The sequence below is a fragment of the Cutaneotrichosporon oleaginosum genome (assembly GCF_008065305.1).
Source record: "Cutaneotrichosporon oleaginosum strain ATCC 20508 chromosome Unknown ATCC20508_contig01, whole genome shotgun sequence".
Classification (NCBI taxonomy): Eukaryota; Fungi; Basidiomycota; class Tremellomycetes; order Trichosporonales; family Trichosporonaceae; genus Cutaneotrichosporon; species Cutaneotrichosporon oleaginosum.
Genome location: NW_027072170.1, coordinates 2,420,923 through 2,442,777, shown reverse-complemented (window position 1 = coordinate 2,442,777; position 21,855 = coordinate 2,420,923). Strand labels below are relative to the sequence as shown.

At 61.0% G+C, this 21,855-nt stretch overlaps 7 protein-coding genes across 7 annotated transcripts; 4 read left to right on the top strand and 3 right to left on the bottom strand.

The window, feature by feature from the left end:
- Positions 1 to 832: 832 nt before the first annotated feature.
- Positions 833 to 2,101, top strand: COLE_00982 (uncharacterized protein; the record flags this gene model as incomplete). Its single annotated transcript, XM_065626112.1, has 2 exons — positions 833 to 1,048; positions 1,277 to 2,101. The coding sequence occupies 2 exons, from the start codon at positions 833 to 835 to the stop codon at positions 2,099 to 2,101; spliced, it is 1,041 nt and encodes a 346-aa protein (XP_065482606.1).
- A 1,708-nt stretch (positions 2,102 to 3,809) lies between these two features.
- COLE_00981 (uncharacterized protein) lies at positions 3,810 to 4,660 on the top strand (the record flags this gene model as incomplete). The annotated part of the gene is made up of 2 exons (XM_018424818.1): positions 3,810 to 4,137; positions 4,233 to 4,660. The coding sequence occupies 2 exons, from the start codon at positions 3,810 to 3,812 to the stop codon at positions 4,658 to 4,660; spliced, it is 756 nt and encodes a 251-aa protein (XP_018278361.1).
- A 2,076-nt stretch (positions 4,661 to 6,736) lies between these two features.
- COLE_00980 (uncharacterized protein) lies at positions 6,737 to 8,763 on the bottom strand (the record flags this gene model as incomplete). Its single annotated transcript, XM_018419286.2, has 2 exons — positions 6,737 to 8,275; positions 8,317 to 8,763. 2 exons carry the CDS (start codon positions 8,761 to 8,763, stop codon positions 6,737 to 6,739), a joined length of 1,986 nt encoding a protein of 661 aa, XP_018278360.1.
- Positions 8,764 to 15,181: 6,418 nt separating this feature from the next.
- On the top strand, positions 15,182 to 16,162 carry COLE_00979 (uncharacterized protein; the record flags this gene model as incomplete). Its single annotated transcript, XM_018419285.2, has 6 exons — positions 15,182 to 15,212; positions 15,259 to 15,290; positions 15,326 to 15,471; positions 15,693 to 15,811; positions 15,848 to 16,063; positions 16,104 to 16,162. 6 exons carry the CDS (start codon positions 15,182 to 15,184, stop codon positions 16,160 to 16,162), a joined length of 603 nt encoding a protein of 200 aa, XP_018278359.1.
- A 422-nt stretch (positions 16,163 to 16,584) lies between these two features.
- Positions 16,585 to 18,278, bottom strand: COLE_00978 (uncharacterized protein; the record flags this gene model as incomplete). Its single annotated transcript, XM_065626111.1, has 3 exons — positions 16,585 to 18,065; positions 18,101 to 18,172; positions 18,224 to 18,278. The coding sequence occupies 3 exons, from the start codon at positions 18,276 to 18,278 to the stop codon at positions 16,585 to 16,587; spliced, it is 1,608 nt and encodes a 535-aa protein (XP_065482605.1).
- A 469-nt stretch (positions 18,279 to 18,747) lies between these two features.
- On the top strand, positions 18,748 to 19,400 carry COLE_00977 (uncharacterized protein; the record flags this gene model as incomplete). Its single annotated transcript, XM_018423390.2, has 3 exons — positions 18,748 to 18,982; positions 19,038 to 19,264; positions 19,302 to 19,400. 3 exons carry the CDS (start codon positions 18,748 to 18,750, stop codon positions 19,398 to 19,400), a joined length of 561 nt encoding a protein of 186 aa, XP_018278357.1.
- Positions 19,401 to 19,428: 28 nt separating this feature from the next.
- Positions 19,429 to 21,589, bottom strand: COLE_00976 (uncharacterized protein; the record flags this gene model as incomplete). The annotated part of the gene is made up of 3 exons (XM_018419284.2): positions 19,429 to 19,589; positions 19,632 to 21,435; positions 21,503 to 21,589. The coding sequence occupies 3 exons, from the start codon at positions 21,587 to 21,589 to the stop codon at positions 19,429 to 19,431; spliced, it is 2,052 nt and encodes a 683-aa protein (XP_018278356.1).
- Positions 21,590 to 21,855: the final 266 nt, after the last annotated feature.

Sequence of the window (21,855 nt, the reverse complement as noted above, 5' to 3'; positions counted from 1 at the left end):
TGCAGATCATCATGACGCGGCACGCGACGCACTCTGCCCTGCGACACCCGACGACGAACCCTAAGCTAGTTTGTCGCCACTCTTCGCCGAGTCACCCAAGGTTCCAGTCTGATGTTCCCGGGATTGCTTCGGCGTCGTCCCATGGGGCCCGCAGCGGTCTCCAGTGGCTCGGCTTGCCCCCCCCCCCCCGCGTCATTTTCGTTGACATCACCAAAGACATATTCCACACCAGTCTTCGTCGTGAACGCCCAGCCACTCGTGCCGTCCGCAATGTTTGTGATGAAAAGCACGAGGTTGCTTAGAAACACATCCCGCTGGAGGCACTCACCTCTTGGCCATGAGACACCCAGCCGTCATCGCGATACTTTCTCTCGTCGCTAGTTTCGCGATGTGGCGGAGGTGTTGTGAGGGCATTCTAGAACGGGGTGCACCTCAGCGCGTCAAACACCGGTGACCATCGTCTGGGATCGTTCGATGTTTCCATGGCACTTACGAGCGGCGTGCTAGACTACAAAGATGGGCATTGGCGAGACATAAAAGGCGGCGCTCAGCTCGCTCAAAACCCAGCTTTGCTCAACACATCAGCTTGATCTTCCGCAACACAATCCACATCCAACTCATCCACACAAGACACCTAAGTTTCGCCTCGACATGAAGCTTTCAGCCCTCACCTTTATCCTGCCGCTTTTAGCGTTCGGCGCAGCGGCCCCGGCCCCGGCCCGCCCCGAGCCCGTTTTCGGCGACGACGCTCCGGCCGAGCTCAACGACGCCTTCCACATTGAGGACAACGTCCTTATCGGTCCCGGCGGCTGGTTCGGCTCAGACGGTTTCCATGCCGGCAAGTACGGCGGCAAGTACGGCGGCAAGTCTGGCGGCAAATCTGGCGGGACCAGAAGGTCCGGCTTCGGTGGCTTCGGTGGCTTCGGTGGCGGTGGGGGGGGCGGTGGGGCCGGTGGGGGCAAGGGCTTCGGCGGGGGGAAAGGCTTCGGTGGGGGCAAGGGCTTCGGCGGGGGCAAGGGCTTCGGTGGGGGCAAGGGCTTCGGCGGGGGCAAGGGCTTCGGTGGGGGCAAGTCCCGCGGCGGGAAGAAACGCAGCCTCGAGGAGCGCACCGTCTGCGTCTCCTGCAAGGGTCAAGGTTGGGCCATCCTCGGCAAGGACTGGCGGGTCGACCACGGCAGCCTCGTTGGCCCCCACGGTTGCTGGGGTCTTAACGGCTGGGGCCAGTGCCGTGGCGGCTGCTCGACCGGCCAGTGCGGTGGCCAGGGCGGCGGCCAAGGCGGCGGCGGCAATGGCGGTCAAGGCGGCGGCGGCAATGGCGGTCAAGGCGGCGGCGGCAATGGCGGTGGCAGCGGCGGCAACTCCGGTAATGGCGGAAACGCTGGCAACGGCGGAAACGCTGGTAACGGCGGAAACGCGGGCGACGGCGGAAACGCGGGCAACGGCGGAAACGCGGGCAACGGCGGAAACGCGGGCAACGGCGGCAATGGTGGCAACGGCGGTAACGGCGGCAACGGCGGCAATGGTGGAAACGGAGGCAACTCGGGCTCAGGCGGCGGCGGCCAAGGCGGCGGGAACGGTTCCCCGGGAGGCGGCGGATCAGGCGGGTCGGGTGGCGGCGGTGGAGGCGGCGGGAACGGCAGTGGCGGCAACAACGGAGGCAACGGAGGCAACGGAGGCAACGGAGGCAACAACGGAGGCAACAACGGAGGCAACAACGGAGGCAACAACGGGGGCAACAACGGAGGCAGCGGTGGCAGCGGCGGCAACAACGGAGGCAGCGGCGGAGGAGGAGGCGGTGGTGGTGGTGGTGGTGGTGGCGGTGGCGGGGGAGGGGGCGGCTCCTGCGTCGGCCCCAATTGCCCCGGCGGAAGTGGCAGTGGTGGGCACCACGGTGGAGGTCACGGTTGGGGTCACCACGGTGGTCACCACGGCGGCCACCACGGTGGAGGCCACGGCTGCAAGACAGGCAAGTGCCACGACAAGTGATGAGCCTTTTCCCGCTCGTGCGTTGCAAAACAGAAAAAATGAAGACCAATGTAGCCCGGTGTTTGTGAAAGGAGATGGCTCAGCTCACTGTCATGCTTACTATCATGCTGACTGAACGCTCGAGACTTTAATCGACTAGCGGCTTGCGTGCATTTATTGACTACCACAGCGCGAGACGGTTCACTGTATTCGGTCTCGGAACAACTCTCAAGTTGACTGTGATCTGCGTGGTAGCTTCAGTGCCTTGGGAGGAGGGGCGAGCCTGTCGTCGGTGTGCGTCAAGCAACGTGGAGAACGCCATGGGTATTGTCTCAAGGCGAACTGCGAACAAGGGGTGGAGCACTTCCACGTCACTCTTACCTTGTGTCAGTGTGAGTCATTGTCAGTGGCGAGGGAGTGGCGACGGGGTCGCACTATCTCTCAGCGGCACGATCATCCTCGGCCTGCATGCAATGCTGATGTGGACCTGACTGCGCGTGGCCATTTGCAACGCTGAGAGTCGCGGTTACAATCGGGCCCGATCTTGTGGAGGACTGCGCAGTCAGCACCGTTCCAGCACGAAGCAGCGAAACACATGGGGAACTGCAGGAACCGGGTGTCACGCGCTGTAATATCAACACTCGCTAGAGTGGCATGCCGGCAATGTATCGTACATGTTGTCACTCATCAGCTCCCGTTCCGCTCGGGAGCTAAACCCAGATATGCCAAGACGCTCATATCTGAACTTGTGATATCTCTGACCAAGCGATTGCCCAGGCGCACAATCGAACAACGCGGAAGATGGTGTGCGTATGCGACTATGAGCGACGAGCATCATCATGAACTCGGCGAGCACAGCTGCCGCCACTCTCCCCCTCCCGCCAGCCAGGCACTCGGCGGGACGGATTTGGGTCGGGGCAAGTGAGGCACTGCCATCACCATAGTTACTGGATCTCCCGGTACGTCAGTTCCTGGTTCCAGGCTCACGGGCGCGCCGACACACGGTATGCGCCACCCCACTTTAAGTCGTGTCGCCCAGAGTTGCGGGTGCATCTGCCGACACCCGGTGGCTCGGCACGTGTGGCACACATCATCAGCCGGCTGAGCAACACCCGTGGTCCCTTGGGGTCATGCAAGAAAATGTCGGGGGCCGCACGACGATCATGCGAGCTGATTGTGCAGTCCTGCGAGCCACTAACCCCCGCCTGCCCCCCTTTGTGGGATCCGGGGTACGGGGGAATACGCACTCCTGTTCCGCTCCGATCCGCCGGTCCGCAGCACAACATCGGCTGCTTGCGTCACTTGTAACCTCTCGGCAAGGGGCCTGTTGACATTACCTGTGTGTGTCAGATGCCCATGCCCATGCCCACGCGACCGTGGCCAGCCACTGTCATGTACTATAATTGTTTATTTTGCACGGCTCCAACGTCTCCAAGTAACAACCTCCCGACGGCAGAGGCACTTACATCACGCCAAGAGAGATGACCTTGTGCTTGATTATATTCGCTTTTCCCGAGGGTGGGAACGGGAATGTAACACGTTTCGGATCGTGCTCGCGTGCACGGCGCGCCATCGCGTAGAGCAGGGTAGTGGACGCGCCGCGCGGCAGTAGTGCTCACAACTCGCTCGTCACTGACACTTCTAGACGGGGGTTGTCATGGGCGTTGGGGCCGTCACGAGCGATGGGGACATCGTGGGCATCGTGGGCGTTGGGCCATCGTGGGCAGTGAGACCGGTGAGAGAATGGCCGCCGAGTCGGGGACTGTTGCCTCCCCGAGAGACATAAAAGGCGGCTCACGCACCCCCTTCTCCTCATCCGTCAAGACATCGACAAAGCACCAAACATGAAGTTCACCGCCCTTCTCCTCCCCCTCGTCGCCGTGGCCATGGCCGCCCCCGCCCCCAACTCGCAGGAGGCCCGCGCCCCCGACGTCGCCGACCAGTTCGACATCATCAACGGTGTCATCGTCGGCCCCGGCGGCTACTACGACGAGAACGGCTTCCACGAGGGCGAGTACCCCGGCAACAAGCGCGACCTCGCCGAGCGTGACGCCGACGTCTACGAGCGCACCCTCGGTCTCGAGGAGCGCACCTTCTTCCTCAAGGGCAAGCTCCTCGGCTTCCTTGGCAAGGGATGGAAGTGGGGCAAGGGCGGCCTCCACGGCCCCGGCGGTCAGTGCTGGGGCTCGGGCGGCATGGGCCCATGCAGCAGCTGCGCCGCTTGCCAGTAGAGTGTAACCCCATATACCCGACCGTATGAATCGGAGACCCTGTAGCGTTGCCGCGGTGCATTCTGTTGCTTGTTAGGCTTGGCTTGAACGGGTGTGAGCTACTGCAGTTTAGACGCATGTGTCTTCGGTCAATGCGGAGGATCTCGTCACCCCAAAACAAGGCCCCTGCAGCTGTCAGCCCAAATTTCTGTCGAGTTCGACTTGCACAACATGCTCGATGTTCTCCATATAACCAAGCGTGTGGGCGGATGCCTACTGCCTTGGCTTATGTGAAGGCGGCGGTAGACGGGGTAGTGGTAAATGGCATTCACACGGGTTCCTCTCGGGGAACGCGTCCGCCGCTTTTCCGCTCTGCCACCCTTCGCTCCTCCGGCTCTGTCGATCACCGCGTCTGGACACCTCCTGTGCTGTCAGCTGCTCAGCGCCGTGTCTGCCTTGACACTTCGACCGATATGCTGGGGTGACTTCTTCTGTCTACCGCTTGATGTTAGCCTGCGCAAGCAGTTGCCGCGGTTTCCGGCCTAGTTTGCTCGCCCCCCGTGCCGTTCTGGGAGGGCATTTCACGTCGCTCATTCGTTAACAATTATTTGAAGGTCTGGAGCCGCGAAATTGTCGGTACGCTTCCGCTTCGGACGGCAAGTAGACTCGGTTTCGACTTGACAAAACCATTGCCACACAGTGGGAGTTGTCACAGAGTGGAAAGTTCGAGGGAAGCTTTGGGACAAGGGTGGGGGATTATATATGAGCGTTCAGTAGTTATTTCCACAGCCCAGTGTGTTTTTGCACTCGTACGAGTGGTCTTGACCCGCCTACATCGTGCCATTTCTCACAAGGTGTGACCCCTGATGTCAGACGCCGCAAGTCTCACTCGGTAGTTGGGAGTTCCGAGATCGAGATACGTTGAGTGGTTCCCACGTGGCAATCGGTGATTGAAAGGCGAGTATGCGGATTGCAGGACCCAGAGCAGGTAGGTGGAGGTTGTCGATGACGGTGTCACAGTACACTGAACTGAAGTGTTCTCCCATGAGATTGTATTGGTCGTCTCGTGTGCACGCCCACTGTCATCAGCATTCGACGTACCTGTGGGCACCACAAGGGCTGCTGATTGTGGGCATCTTTTTCAAAAGCCTGATGTTCCTCTCAAAGTGTGGCAGAGGGCCGGATTCCCGCTCGGAAGCGCGCACAGACGTGTCGAGGGCTCCGGCGAGGCCAACATTTGAGATCAGCATCTCGAGATGGCGAGGTGGGCAGTGGGCGTGCACGTGAGTGTTCAAGCAGGTGTTACAGCACAGGTGTGCGGCGGGTGCCTTATCGTCAACGAGCCTTGTTGCAATCGCCGGCTCGATGCCGACGCGCACAGTCAAGCGCTGGATAAACATACCTCGGAGGCATAGAAGCGGATGTGCAGTGAGGCGGCGCGTCACCTCGCGTGACCGATAAACAACGGTAGCGATAATTAAGCCGCACAGCCTACGCCCTGAGTGAGATGGGGCGGCGTGGATCTTGGCGCGCGGTATGAAATGGCATGTCCTATCCGCCGGAGTCAGCTGGACGTGAGTGAGGGTTGAGTCTGGGGCGTGAGAGTTGAAGCGGGGCTCACGTCAGCATAAAGATCTGGGTCGAGGCACTTGGCGCCCATCACGCTGACGTATGTTAATCAGTCGCGTTCCGTCAATCTGAGGGTCGCGCGTCAGCATCATCAGCGCCAGCCTTGAAACTACGAGGAGATCTGGGTTAGCGACAGGCGTGACGCGCCATGGACGTGCAGTGGCTATCGAGCAACACTCAACGCGTCCGCGACGTGTGTCGGACGCGGCGTGACGTGGTCACGGTGACGCGGCGGCGTCGAGCGGCGGCCGCCCAAGGAAGGGGTGCGATGGGACTCAATAGACAACGGAGACCGTACCCCTTGCGCTGCATCCGTCCGGCAGTAATGCCTCACTGTCCAGGCCCGTCACGCACCCGTGGAATGATCACACGTCGACATTACCGCGCGCACGGGCAAGACCTTCGCGGGCCGCGTTTCCAGGTCACATGAGCATTGCGGAGGCTCATGAACACGCAGTCACCGTCACGCATCAGCTGATTATCAATGTTGTTATAGTCTCCGAAAGCTAGTCTTGGCTTGGCGCGCGTTGCGTGACAGGCGTCATTGACCAGGGTCGTTCGTGGACACGCTTGCGGTGAGTTTTATTCGGAATGCAGGGCAGGATTGATAGAATGCAGAGGACGGCTAGCGCCCAAAAGTACGGTAGGGAACGGTGGTTCGCTCAAAGGCGCAAGGACTGGATAATTGGGGATTACTGCTTCCTCTCAGAGAGGAGCGCGCAAGTAGTCGTGTGATCGGCAGAGTAGCTGCGCAACCATCGGGTCGTGAGGTCGTTTCGGGTCGTTTCAAAGTCATGCGCCAATGCAAGTTGATGTATTATTGCGGCGGGAAGAAGTCCAAGAGAGTGGGTGGGTGGGTATTGTAGGCAGTTGCGTGTAGATTTGCCATAGATGCAGGTCGGAAGAAAGATAACATGAGACGAGGACGCGGATCACTGAGCGCCAAGCTGGAGCATCTCGTCGCCCGGCTGGCGGTGCACGGGGGCTTGGGGCACACCTGCAGGAGGTATACCAGCGGGGCCATAGTACATCTGCACCCCAGGCATGCCGTGTTGGGGGTGGACGTTTGGCGCAAACGTGCGCGGTGCCGCCTGGGTAGGGGTCTGCTGGAAGACACCGGGCTGTACGGTGACAGGGCTGTGCAGCGCGGGCATTGGTGCGTTCGATGGCGCGTGAATCGGGGGCGGTGGAATTATGCCGGCCTTGCCGTCGGCCATCATCTGGCCAGGCATCGGCGGGGGGTATTGTTCGCGCCAACCGGCCTCGTACATGCGGGCCGTGTGTGCGGTCCACGTCTGATTGATGTCATGTGGGGGGAAAACGCCCTGATGAGAGACAGGGGTCTGCAGAGTGGGATGAGCGGGCGAGTTCGACGACGAGCCGCTGCCGATGTGCTGCTGGTGCTTGGGTGTTTGAGGCGGCCGGCCAGCGGACGCAACACTGATGGTGGGATTGGAGCTGGGTCTGTGGCTCAGCCCAGGCATGCTGTGGTGCGAGTTGTTAGAAGACGTCGACGGCGAGGCGGACGTATTGTCCTGGCCTACTCCTCGCGTGGAAGGCGTGGCGAACGGTTTAGGAGGCGACGCGGGCGATGGAGACACGCGGCCACCATTCGAGTCGAGGCTGCCTCTGCCCCTGTTCTGTTCGTAACGCCAGCGGTCATAGGTGGCTGCAAGGCCGGGACCCATGCTTTCGAGGTCGGCTCGGTCCATACCTAGACGGTTTTGGATCTCACCAGACCACTGAGTCTGAGATAGAGCCATGACGACCGTCGAAGCGAAGTAGTTGCCATCGCTGGACGGTGGCTGGCTGCCTTGCAAACCGTTGCTTCGAGTCCCCAGGGGAGGGGGCGTAGGTGAACGACGTGACTCTCCAGTCAAAGCCGGGTCGATGGGAATATTGTCCGTTGCAGATTCGGTACGACGAAGGTTCCGGCCTTGCCGCCATGCCTCATTGTCGCCAGCGCCATCCTGTTGCCCGAAGTTTACGCCTAGCCCGACTTGATGATCGCCGGCTTCCGATTTGCGACGCTTTGACGGGGACTGGACTGTCGAGTATCCGTGTACCTCGGCGCCAGAGTCTCTTCTCGAGCCAGCAATGCTGCTCAGCGCGGCGCTTTGACCTCGCGGCTTCGACGCGCGAACAGTAGCGTCGCCGCCTCCTGACAGAGTGAGGGTACTCAACATGGTGTTGTGTTCCCAAGACGAGTCGTCGGACGCAAAGCCGCCCATTGTAGGGGACAAATGGCCAGGCGACGACATATCCGACATCGAGCCGGAGCTCGACATTCCAAAGGAGTGAGACGGGGACGATATGGGGATGGCCATTGGAGGAAGGTTCGAGTAGGTAGTCGACACGGATGAAGGCCCCTCATAGGACGAGACAGAAGTGAACGAACTCCTGTCGCCAGCAGACCGGCCAAGCAATGTGGACGTGGAGGATCCCGGGGGATGATGCTGGTGCTCCAGAGCCTGATGGTTAGTTGGGTGTCTCTTGGCTTCGCGCGACTCACCTCTCGCTTAGCCTTGTCGCGCAAGCGTTTGCGACGTTGGCGCTCACGGCCCATCTCGCGCTTGCGCGCCTTTCTGGCCTCCTCTTCCTCGGCCGTCTTTCCGCGCAGCGAGCTCTTTGGCGGAATTGGGGGCATGGGAGGGATTCCAGGTGAGTACCTCGTTGGCGACATGCGTCCGTCCATGTTGTAGGGATGAACGGCCACCTCGAGGGAAGCGCGGTCTCCGGGACCGCGGCGAGCACGAAGCCTAGTGGGGGCGGAGCCTCCCATGTGGAAGTCGGAGGGGTTATTTGGGTCCATGGGATCGTTCATGGTGTAGTAGCCCTGGTACATGGCCGACTGCTGGGGCGGTGGCGGCGCGTCATAGGTGAAGGGCGCATACATGACCTGGTCAGCCTCTCCTGGCCGGCCATAGGCCATGTTGTGGTCGGGATACGATGGATTCATTCCGTGTCGCGTCGCTCTGCGAGCTCGAGGTGCAGGTCAATAAGAGGTGTCGCAGTCAAGTGTTTCGAAAGAGACGCCCGAGGTGACGTGCGTCGAGGGTCTTGTATGCGTGTGTGCGGTGCGTGTGCGGTGAGGGAGATTTGGTACACCCGTGTATGACTGACTGTTTGGAGAGGCGTAGCAGACGACGCGAGGGCGTTGGAATAAAAGCATGGTCGAGAATCCGCAAGCAATGTGAATACGAGGGAAGGTAATCATGTTCAAAGAGCGAGGTTGGTGGGCGGGCAGGCAAGACAACAGGCAGCCAGAAAGAAGTGTCAGCGAATGCTACCTTGCACCTTCAAGACAACGGTTCTCTTTGGTGGCGCCTCGAGGACGAGAGTCCAGCAGACTGTTGCCGTCGGTAGCACGAGAAGGTTACTCACGGACTGTCCAGATATCAGAACCTAAGGCGTTGACGAGTCCCGAGGTAGTCGCGTTGAGAAGAAAAGGAGGAAAGTGTCAAAGTGTCGCGCCGTGTGCGTGTTGTGCGAGGGTGCGCGACGTTACACTTGACACGAACAGTCGGGCGCGGGCAAGTTACTGGAGTGGCCAAGATTGAGACAGACGAGTTGAGAGCAAGAAGGAAGTGTGACGGTGAGGAAGGGAAGGGTTTGGAGGGGGCGTGTCGTTCAGAGGGCAGTGGGGGAGGGGGGGGGGGGGGGGGAAGGGGGAAAACGACGAGCGGGTGGCAATCAGTGGGCGGAGGCGCGCCGAGAGGCGTATCCTGATGAATGCCGGTGGTGACTTTGAGCAACTGTATTCTGTGTGCCCTTACTTGTCACTCTGTTTTTGATGATGACCAGAGTGTGTAGGTCGTGGGTGGTGATGGATGAGACTGGCGTCTTGCAATGCCGGCGGGTGTGCGGGAGGAGGGGAAGAGGGGAGGAGGGGAGGAGGGGAGGAGGATTGCGGAAAGGCGACGGTGAGTGACAAGGGGAGGGGTAAAGGAGTGTGACGGGTAGAGTTGTAATGCCAGAGTAGTTCCAGTAGTCGTCGAGACCTCTAGTTGAAATGAGCCAAAACCAAACGTCAAGCGGTGGCGCTCAAAGTACCAAAGGGTCGGGAGAGCGGGGTGTTACGGGCCACTGGTCACTGGATCACTGGGTCACTGGCCACTGGCCACTGGCAGGCAAGGGCTAATGCGGGGGGGGGGTGAACGGGCGGACGTGTCGAGGGTCGTGCACTTTGGTCGTTAAAAGGGAACGCTGTGATCGATTGTCGACAGGAGCAAGGATCGGAATAGAATGTACTGTAGAATGGAATGGCGAATGTTGGAGATGGGATTGGGATGAGTGTGGAGGAGAGTGGGGTGTCAACGCGACTTGGAGTGGGGAGTGAGGAGGCGGAGAGCAAGGAGGAAAGGGGGGGGGGATGAGCAAGACGAGTCGCGGACCGAGTAGGAGTAGTAGTGGGATGTATAAGAGAGCGAGAGAGAGAGTGAGAGTGAGAGAAGAGCCGTCGTGAGTGATCAAGACAGCCGCCATGAGCCCAAAGTGGTGGCCACAGGCTGCTGCACAGAGGCGGGAGAGAGACGGAGGAGCGCGAGGAGGCCGAGGGATCGCGAGAGAGAAAGGCGCCGAGGATGGACCGGGGAGGGGAGTGAGAGAGGGGAGAAGAGGGTCATGAGCCATGAGCCCAGGGTTCAGCTACATCTCAATCCAGGTCCATACAGGTCAGGTACGGTCCGAGCCGAGGCGGCGCAGGGGGCACAACAGGCCCAGACGGTCCAGCGCACAGGCAATAACCCCTATATCCCCCATACTTTGGACGAAAATGCGGGAGCACCGTCTAGGGTAATCATCCTCTCACATCCTATACTCAGGGCTTGAGTCTTTGCCCTGCTGCTAGTTGGAGAGAGGCCAAAGTCTACAGTATGCTGGCTGTCTGCCACTTGCAAGGTGCCAACGTGCCAAGGATGCAACTCGACATGCCAGAAGAGTCCTCATCCAACGCGATCCAACAACAACTGAAATTGGACGGCACAACGCGGGCGACGCGGGCAACACTGGCCACGGGGGAGCCGACACGGGCATTGGGGCTTCTGCACGTCGAAAGATCTCCTTTCCTCTTTCGGCCCTCCTCCCTCTGGCCCTCTGGCGCCGCCTCTGGCTTCGTGGCTCGTGGCTCATGGCTTATTAGGCTCGACATGCGACATATTCCATACCGCTCATCTTGCTCTCGCTCTCCGCTGTCTCCGTTGTCTCACCGGTCTCACCTGTCTCACCTCGGCTCCCTCGGCGCTCTCGGGCTGTCCTCTGATCCTCAATATCAAGCCACAATAATGAATCAATGCGTTTCAAACCTCAAACCCATCCCTTTCCCCCCGTCCAGGTCGCTGCAATGCACCTCGGTGCCACCTTCCACCATCACTCCCATCATCCATTCTCACCTCTCCCTCTCTTATCTCTGTACATCCTGCGCAGGCGCCAGACTTGTTCGTCTACACAGTACCCATGCGCACACCCGTCATATGCATCCCTGACCCGCGGCAGCTACGGCGTGGCGCTAACCCTACTCCCCATCTTGCACTATGCACTAGCCCGCGTCGCCGCATTCGGCGCTTTACCAGACGTCAGTTTCGGCCTTGGTCGCTTCCGCCCATACCTACGCGCTATCCCCGGACTCGGAGCCACCATGACGAGAGGATACTGTGTGGCGGCGTACATTGCTCGGATGAGCGGCATGCAACAGGGTCCGATCATCGAGTCGTCAGGCTGGAGGCCGGAGGATTGTCGGAATGGCAACGGCGCACATCAAGACTCTGGATGCCGGGCGGATGGCACATCAGTTGGAGAGTCGAGATCGTGAGTCGCGAGTCGCGAGTCGGACGTTTGCACATGCAATTGCACAGGAGCACGGCTCGCTCGTTGGCCGCAGGTGCGGATCGAGGGATCCAAAGAACGCAGGGATTCCAGCGGGACGCAGCAGGCGTCGTACTTGCGCCCCCAGGCCCAGTGGCCGCGACAGTAGACTGATCGCAGGCCCGCAGGATCGAGGGCCTGGCCCGACATCACGATGGATGTGGGTCCAGCGGCCCAGCGGGGCGAGGCACCGGCGCGACAGGGGCGAGGCAGTGCATGTGCTTGTGCGTCTCCTGCTCATCACACACGTCCTGTCCGTTCGGCCGTTGCTCATGTCACCGTGGCGAAAGCTGGCCGGCCAGCTGGCCAGCTGGGAATTGGCAGATGGACGCCGGCAGCCGAGGCATGCACGACACGACACGGCGGCACGGCGGCACGGCACCCGCAGCGAGGAATGCTCGAATGTCTGCGCACACCGGTGCAGGCGTCCATCCGACGTCGCGTGCTGCACCCGCCCCGGATTCCCGTCGCGTCTGCTCGTCCGATGCGCATTCTGACGCGGTGGCGCATGCCTCTCCTCTCCTACTGTACAATCGCCAGACTAGCCGGTGGCGCACGGGGAGCCGGCACGGGACCGGAAGCAACGGCACGGGAGCGAGGCATGATGCGACGCGAGTCTGCTCTGGCATACGCCGGAAGCCAGAGGCCAGAGAGGAGGGATCCAGAAGATCTCATCGCCATGAAGGCAAAAGGAGAAATGGGGTGCCGGGACATCTGGTGGGACGGATGTGCCTGGTCGTCGCCAGAGGCAGGCACGCGTCCGCATCGCTTTGGCGAGATGAGAATGTCGCGTCCGACATGACGGCGCGCGTCCGAGTCGCCAGGCGTGCCGTGGGCCCGGTGCCGCCGGGATCATGTGCGGGCCGGGCACGATGGCGAGGCGAGGGTCGCGCGAGGGGAAGAGGGTAAGGTGCTTGGAGGAGGCCAAGAATGCACCTGCCTTAAAGCATCAGCTGTCGTGCTATGGCGAGGAATTGCGACTTGCTCCTGCATAGCAGCCATTTCATGTGGCAATTCGCCGGCCGCCACGCCGCCACACTCGCCTGTCGCCGATAAGCATAAGGTTCTCAGTTCCTTCGCCCGCTCCGGCCTCGTGTTCTCGGAGACTAACTCGACCACGACGCCGCCCACGACGCCCGCGCCGAGATACTGGTCGACGTGACGGTCTGCAGTGATGTGAGTGGGTCTCGTGCGGCACCAGTATTCGTGACTTTGTCACGCGATAAGATGAGGTTGCAATCAGCCGGGTGCTTGTTGAGCATAAACAGAGCCTGGGATGACACGGCACTGCAAAACGTTGAGATAATGCCTGTGTATCGCAACAACACTTCCACTTTGCCCATGTCAGGCGAGATCACTCGGGGAAAGCGCCGGCTCACATATGGCCTGCTCCCACAATCTTGGACTTACCCAACATCATATTGAGCCTGACAGCTCTCATGCACTTTACCTAGAGCCTGACGCGCAGTGGACGCGTCGTGACCGCTCGGCCCATCGCACCCAGCTCACTCGGACCTACGGCCGTCACCCTCCATGTACCGCTATACGGGAACTCGCCAACGTCTGTGTGCTACAACACGAGACCGATCGATCACGTGCTGACCCTGCTGCCAGGAGCGCAGGATCAGTGGCAACCCTGCACGGACAATGGCAAGCACATGCTCATCCCCCACCCACTCGCCCAGTAAGGACGGAAGTGTGCCGGTCGGCGTCCAACTGCGTGCGCGCAAGTGGGAACGTGGGCGTGGTCGTGTGCCGAACTGATCGGAAGCTGCCGAGACGCGGATGATTTGTGTCACGCTTCAGGTGGATTGTGGTGACTCGCATTCAGGTGACTAGGGCCAGGGCCGCTCCGCACTCCAGCTGCGCGGTGGCAGCCAGCAAAGGATGGAGTGGACGTCGATAGGTGGTCTTTCACCGCCATTCTTTTGTTCGAAAGCTCGAGAAGAACCGTCCCTCGCAATACACCGTTCCCATACAGTACGGCTCACCCCTCGTCCTCATTTCGCTCGCACCCTTGACATCAGAAGGTCAAACCTGCCTGCCCATAAGCCAAGCCAAGACCAAGCGCTCATCCGCATTCACTGGTATCCTACCGGTTCGCAGGAACGCGCGTGACCGCGGCCCGCCCGTTCACATGCTCGAGGCACTGCAGATGTCCTAGACCGGGTGTAGCCCGATCGATCGCTCTGACGGATCTGACCTATGATTCCTACGCACCTACGACCCCGGCCTGCGGCATACGTGCTCACTGTTGCGCCAATTCCGTCCACTCGAATACCTCATGAACTCATGAAGACACGCCGCCCCGTGCCGCCTGACGTCAGATGGGATCGCGCTTCGTGGGTGCGTGGTCCAGTCTGTGGTCTGTGCGCACGCCCGGTCAACGGTCGGAGGACCCGACATCGCGTACTGGGGTTCAGGTTGCCGAAGCGCACAGCAGCGACTGTGGATCGCGGTACCCCAGCGTTGAGCGGGCGCCCCAAGCGCATCGGCGCCAGATCCAGCTGCCTGATCGCGACGGAGAAGCGGAGACGAGGGTGAGTCTGAGATCAAGGCACGGGAGTAGAAGTTCTGCCAAGAGGCAGGACATTGTGGCAGGAATAGAGTTTGCGGGTGTGCGGGACAAAGGAGCGCTATTTGGACGGCTCGGACTCTTGATGGATAGGGAGGCGAGGATGCATTCAAACTGTGTAAATTTCTCGCAGGATGGCGGACATGCTGGATGGGTAGCGAGCAGGAAGTAGCGACAAGTGGAGAAGAGAAAGAGGAGCATGCGATGAGGCATCGAGGCATGTGAGGTGGATCATTCCCCTGGGCGGTCTCACAGTGAATCCAAGTGGACGCGGGGGGTACGGGTATGCGGGGGAGCGGCCACGTGTAGCCGTAGGGGAGTGAGCTACGAGAGGAGAGGCGGAAGTAAATCTACAGACAGGGTGAATGTGAAGAGGGAAGGGGAACGCACCTGGACTGGCGCCTCACTGTCCCCGCTGCTGTACCACTCGAGGGCCGCACACGCCGTCGACGACACCTTGACCCATCATCCTCTCCACCTCCATCTTGCATCGGCCTCTCCACTCTCCTCTCTCCACTCCCCACCATCATCTTGCCCTCCCCACTCCTCTTCGCCGTCTCCGTCTCCGTCGCCGTCGTCACGCTCTCCCCCCACTCCCCTCCACGCAATACCCCCTCCCCTCCCCTCCCCTCCACACTCGCCATATTCCCCCGATCCCGGCATCGAGCATCGCTCGACCTCCACGCGTTCAGGCCCCTTCTCGACCGACACGACACGCGCCCTCGACGAACATTCACGCTCCCCGCCTTCTCCCTCACATCAATCCCCCATCAACACCGTCTTTGCTCCTTCCATCTCCTCCGGATTCCAACTCTCCTCCGTCCCCTCCAGCACTTACAAACGGCCCACTCTCCCACTGTCGGCCCAAAGCACGGACTCCCCTGTCTTCACCACCACCATCGCTTGGTGGCCACGCATTGCAATCTAGGCCACCATCACCATGGCCACCGCGCCCCCGAAGAGCATTAAATGTGCGTTGATCCCCAATCACGCGCGACATGTCCGCTAACACCTCAGGCGTCGTTGTAGGAGACGGTGCGGTCGGCAAGGTTAGCCTTCCTCACGCGGCGCGCGCTCACCCCAGACCTGCCTGCTCATCAGCTACACGACTAACGCCTTCCCCGGCGAATATGTCCCAACGGTGTTCGATAATTACTCCTCGCAGGTTATTGTCGACAACCAGACCGTCCAACTCGGCCTGTGGGACACGGCCGGTCAGGAAGACTACGAGTAAGTCAAAGTTCGCGCAGGTTCTCCTCGATCGCCTCTTGGCTTCGGAACGCTTCAGCGCTGCGCACCCGGGGCACGGGGAAGGAAAGAGCCTTTGTCTTCTGCTTCCTTGAGGCCTTGGGATCAGCTTTCCCGCGTTGCGGAACCTCGGCGGTGGATCGGCGCGCAGCTCGCGCCTTGTCGACTGTAGCAGCCCCTTGGTTGCCGGCGCTAACACTCAGCCGTCTCCGTCCACTCTCATACCCCCAGACCGACGTCTTTCTGCTATGCTTCTCGGTCGTCTCACCCGCATCCTTTGAGAACATCCGCACCAAGTGGTTCCCCGAGATCCAACATCACTGTGAGTTGCGCGTGTTAGACGAATGACTGACACCAGCGCCTGGAACGCCCATCATTCTCGTTGGCACCAAGCTCGACCTGAGAGATGACCCCGCGGCGCTGGAGCGCCTGCGCGAGCGGCGGTCGCAGCCCATCCAGTATACACAGGGCGCGGCCATGGCCAATGACATCCGCGCAGCCCGCTACCTCGAGTGCTCTGCGCTCACGCAGGTCGGGCTCAAGACGGTCTTTGACCAGGCGATCCGGACGGTCCGTGAGTGTTCAGCTACATGTACAATGCTGAGCGAAAACAGTCAATCCCAACCGTCGCAGTAATGGCCGCAGGAAGGGCAACAATTGCGTCCTCATGTAACGAACGACAAGCCGTGACCCTACATCTCTCTACACCAGCCACTACCACCCCCTCCTGATCTAATACTCTATATCTCTTTTGCTCATTTACGCGCGCTGAGCAATGATCCCATGCGCCAGGGCGCTCGTCCTGTCGCTGGCCCCCCCAATTTCGCGGGGACCACGATATCTCATGTTTCCGTTTGTACCACCAGACGTCCTGCATCACCCCGCCTTCGTGTTTATAGATTGGTCAGAGCGCGATGGAGTCGTGCTCGCGAGTCGCTAGACGGTAGACGGGATGTGACTGACTTGTGATGATGCAGAGGCAGCGAACGAAAAACCCAGTGCATGTACGGGACATTGTCAAGCCATGAAATGGGCACAAGGCTACGGTGCAGAGATGGAGTCTAGAGTGAAGGTGGTGAGTGCAAGCGCGCGTGTCTAGGTGGCAAACCTGGCTGTCAGCTGAAATCTCTTCTGTGCGACCCACACTCCCATCATCTTGAAAGGCGGCAGTTTGGCGCCCTCCTTGCCAAGTACGAGGCACTCGACATAGTGGTCGCCCGCCTCGACACCCTCGTTGATAGTAGTGAGCGTTGGGGTGGGCTGCCCAACGTTTTTGTTGATGCCGTTGAGCTCGACGCGGTTCCCAAAGTCGTCGTCGACCCAGCAAGCGACGCGCCCGCTCGCCGTGCTATCAGGGTGCTGGAGGTAGTAGATAGCGACGTCGCCGGCGGATGTCTTGATGGGCACACGCATGCGGCTCCCGCCGACTTCGGACCACCAGTAGGCCTTGACCTCTGGGCCCTCGTTGACGGGCTTGTACGTCTGCCATCCCGAGCCGAAGAAGTGGCTCGGCGGGATGGGGTTGACGATCTCGTTCGCGATGACGCAGTACGGCTCGGCCTCGCGGAACGTGAGGATGTCCGAGGGGCGGTTGGCGAGGCGCGCAGGCGGCACCCGCATCGCGCGCGCCTTGGCTGCGAGACCGCCGCCCTGCGCTTCGAGGTCGTCCGCGTCGACGTTCAGCAGGGGGTTGACGCCCGACGACTGCCCCGCGCCCATGTACGGCACGTCGAAGGCGTGGCCCATGGTCGTCGCCCAGCCCGCGCAGATCTGGCTCTGGAAGTAGCTGATGAGCAGATCGGCGAGCATGTCGTGGCCCGCCGGCGACGCCAGCACCATGTCCGAGTAGTATGCTTGGCGCGTGCCCTCCGGGTCGGACATGTAGTCGGCGTACAAGGCGCCCTTCATGGAGATGTGCGGGACGTCGTAGAACTGCGCGACGATGTCGTGCAGCATCTCGGGGCCGGTGAACTTGTTCTGCACGAGGACTTGGGGCGCAAAGTGGCCCAGGAGGATGACGGCGGGCTGCTCGGGACGCGTGAGGATCGAGCGCACAAGGAGCTCGAAGTGGTTCATCCACAGTGGGTCGTTCGGGTCCGAGGCGTCAAACTCGAGGATCACCAGATCGGCATGGTCCGGCATATGGTGCTTTGAGCAGTAGGCAAAGTAGGCCGAGTCGGTGAGGCGCGCGGCGCCGTTGTACAGCTGGCTGAGCGGGTGGGGGAATACACCGTTCCACCACTCGAAGAACTTTGACGGCCAGCAGCGCGGCGAGACCGGGTCGTCGCCGGCGCCGTGGCATGCCGTGATACTTCCCCCAAGCACGGACACGGTCACGGGCTGCCCCGTCATGGCCTTGTGGATCAGACGCTGGACGCGCGCACCCGTGCCGAGGTGCAGGCGCGACTTGAGGAGGGCGACCTGGCCGCGCTTGGCCGCGACAGCGTCGTCAGGCCCAAAGTCGGGGCAGAACGCAAAGGGGGCGGGCTCGGATGCGCTGGCATTCAGGTAGTCGGCCGCGGTGAGCAGGCCGCGCGACGTCGAGTAGTGCCCCGTGAGGGAGGAGGAGGAGGGTGCTGCTGTCAGATAAGAGTATCGACCAGCGACTCACGGAAGACGAGGCGCGAGAATATCATCAGGCCGAAACACCCTGCGAGGAGGTACCATACACGCCGGGACAGGCCTGGAGTCAGCGCCGGTGCCGGTGCCGGCCATCACATCGCTGGGCACCTACCGAATACTGGCCGCTCGGCGGGCACTGGCCGCGGGTCGTCACTCTTCTTCTCCATGGCAGATATGGCCGATATGGCAGTCCGAGGTCCGGTCTAATGTCGCGTTTGGAATTTCGTGCCGTCCGTTAGGCCTACTGTCTCACTCTCGAGCGTGCGTGTCAAAGCCGTGCTGTGCCGTCTCCCGTGCGTCTGCCGTGTCTGCCGTTTTTCGCTCCAGGCGGTCCGCTGCGCGTGCTTGTGCAGTCAAGTAGACGAGAAGAAAAAGATGCGGATGGGCGGGAAGAGTGATGTGCTGGACTCTTGGTGGCGGTCACGACGACCAACTCTATCTCGACCCTGACAGAGGATCGTCCGGAATCAATGCCGCCCGCACGTGGCATGCCCTGGCCGCGGCTGCTGTCAGGCAGGCGCAGGCAGGCGCGTCGGACGCGTTCCTGAGGCGTCGGGCTCATGTTGCATGTTGTACACTGCTCCTCGCTCGCTCTGTCTGGTATCTCTGGACAGTCCACTCCGTCGCCGTCTCCGCATGGCCCTCCCTAAACAGCTCCAGGCGGGGCTCACTCCCGACGAGCTCACCTTTCTCGCCGAGGAGGACGCCGTCGACATCGTCCCCCTCTTCTCCATGAGCCGCGTGCGATTACTCTCTGGTGTCTACGGCCCATTCACGCCCCCCGCGCGATCCCGCGTCCCCCTGTGGCTCGCGCTGAGTCTCAAGCGCAAGCGCAAGTGTCGGATTGTGCCTCCAGCATGGCTCTCTGTCGGTGCGTCCCACTTCTAACGCAAAGCGACTCCTACCCGTCCATCAACTCACACCAGAATCCCTCACAGCCGTCATCAAGGACGAACGCGAGGACGGGGAAGGTTTCGAACCACTGCCGAGGCGATTCTACGAGATCTCAAAGGTGCTGCTTGACGTCGCAGCCGACGACCTTACGGAACCGGGGCAGCTGCGCTCTCTGCTAAAAGACCTGCGCGAGATGCGACAAGGCAAGATCCGCATCGGATTGCAGAGCGAGGGCGTGATGCGCAGCAACTATCTCCAGGTAAGCTAGTTGGCTACATCACTGGCGCTGACAAAAGGTCACAAATCTCACGCCCATGGAACTATGCGAGCTCAAGCCGTTCCTCACAAAGGCCATGGGCATGATGCAGGGCCTCGAGCGCGACCCAGACGAATAATGTTGTACATGTACTATATGCCTACACCCTACATAATCACGCACCCCCTGTCGCGCTCGGTGGGGCGCACACCCGCCGCATCTTCGAGGCTTTCGCGCGCAATCTCCGCCGTGGCCTCGAGCTGTTTGGCGCGCACCTCGCGCGGGAACCAGTCTTTCATAAAGTTCATGAGTGTGACATCGAGGCAGCCTGTAGTTAGCACTTGCCTCTCGACATTTCAGAAGCACGTACCTCGATCAGCCAGCAACACAGTATTGCTCCGGCACAGCGGGCAGCTGTCGTTGCCCCGCTGCTGCATCTTAACAAGGCAGCGTACACAGAAAAGATGCCCGCACGTCAGGCGGATGGGTTTGAACGCAATCGACATGCAGATGAGGCACGCAAAGTCGTCGAGCGACGGCAAGATCGGCAACAGCGTCTCAGTCATACTGGCGAGCAGCACGTGCGGGAGCGACGTGTTGTAGAATGTCCACATGTTGACGTTACCGTGCTTGTCGACATGCGTCGCGAGTGTGCTGCGCACAAACGACGCCAGCCCCGTGCTGGCCGTGAGCGCCGTGCGTTTGTCGTGCTTCTTGAGAATCTTGCGCGCCGCGTTGATGTTGGCCAGCTGGAACCGCTTGAGATCCAAGAGGCGCACATTGAGTTTCAGAAAGTCGTCCCAGGCCTTGCGCGTCTTCTTGCCTCGGATCGTGCGCCGATCCCCGAGGCCGCGACGCACTACCTCCGCTGCAAACGCATGCAGCCGGCGCTCGGCCTCGTCCACGCTGCGCTCGCCTCGGTCCCGCTCGCTGCTGCTCTCGAAGATCTCGCTTTCAACCCATAACGCAAAGATGTCGCGCCAAGCGTACAGGTCCTTCTGGCTCGGTGTCGTGCTCTTATACTCGTACTTAGTCACCGTCCCTGGCCCGCCAGAGTTCAGGGGCGTCGGAAGCACCGTGACGCCGTCGCCTGGCGTGATGCTCTCGCCGATGGACCGGCAGAGAGCTTCAACATCGGCGTGAAATTGCGCCTGCTGGGCAGCATGGAACCTGGACAGAGACGTGAGCGCCGCCGTGAGCACACTGAAGAAGGCCATGTCCGACTGGAGGGGGATGATGAACTCGCGCGGCTCCGGCGACGTGCCATGCGACAGGTCATCAATTGGATCGATGGCGGCGTTCCCTATGTCAACAGAGACAGGTGCCGCGCCGCTGAATGGGCGCATCGTCGGTGTGGCATCGAGGTCCAACTCCACATCAGCGCGCCGTCGTGGCGCAGCCGCCTCCCCGAGGTTAAGCTCGGCCATGCCCTGCGCAGCTTGTCCTGCCGAAGCTAGCGTCCATATCGGCGACATGGCAGTGCGCATCTTGAGCAACGCGGGAGACGCAGGCAGCTCGGGCTCGTGCGGAATCTCCAAGATGTCGCTTTCCGCGTCCGTCTGGTCCGTGAGATCAGTGTCGCTGTCCCCATCCCGTGGCGAACTGGAGAGCGCAGTAGTCGACCTCGTCATCGGCAGCGACTCGGCCAGGACACTCAACCGGATCTGAGGGACGGGATTGCTCTCGTCCCCCGCGAGCACGTACTGTGCCGTCACGCCGTCCGCCTTGACCACGCGTCCCAGGTTGGACGGGCTTCCGACTCGCGCCGGCGACATAGAGATCGGCGACGATGCCCGGCCTCGCTCGCTTCGCAACATGAGATCCGCGACGCTTATCGGCGCAGGAGAAGTACCGAGGCTGGTGCCCTCGCTCTCCGACAGCATGCGCACGCGGAATCGGGGTGTCACGGGTGTTTCCTCATCGTCGCCGTCGAAGACTGGGTCAAGCAGCACCTCCTTCGGGCTCGATGGCCCCGCAGGATCAAACTCGAACTCGAAGAACTCCGGCTCGAACTCCGGCTCGGAGGTTGGGTCCGACGCGGCCGTGCTGCTTCGCGAAGGCCCCGGTGCTCCCGGTCCGGACGATGCATCGGTGACGAGGAGCTGGCGCAGAACGGCCGGAGAGAGGCCCATGCCCTCGAGCTCGGCTTGAACATTCTTAATGAGCTTCTTGAGCTTGGGGTCAGCGCGATCGGAGAACGCAAAAATTGCGGGGCAAGCGGGGCGCCCGCTTCCGGCTTACCTTGCGGTATTCGATGGCGCTCGTCTTCCAGTCGTCCGGAAAGTCGGAAGCGTCGAGGATGTGCTGAAACTCTTTGCCGTATTTCATGGCGGACGCGTATTAGGAAAAGATTTAACTGAAAAAAAAAAACAAAATACTGGGAGTGGCTACGGGCGGCGGCGCATGGTAGCGTTGAGAGTGGGCAGGAGCAGATGCAAAGGAGAGGAGTGGCGAGGCCGTGGAAATGGGCGACGAGTATGCCAAGCGGAAGATGGAGAGAGGACGGATCCGGCACGTGCGTTTGATATCCATACAGCATATAGGATATATAGGGCGTTATGAGATGGGCCGATACGAGACGTGGGGCCCATGTC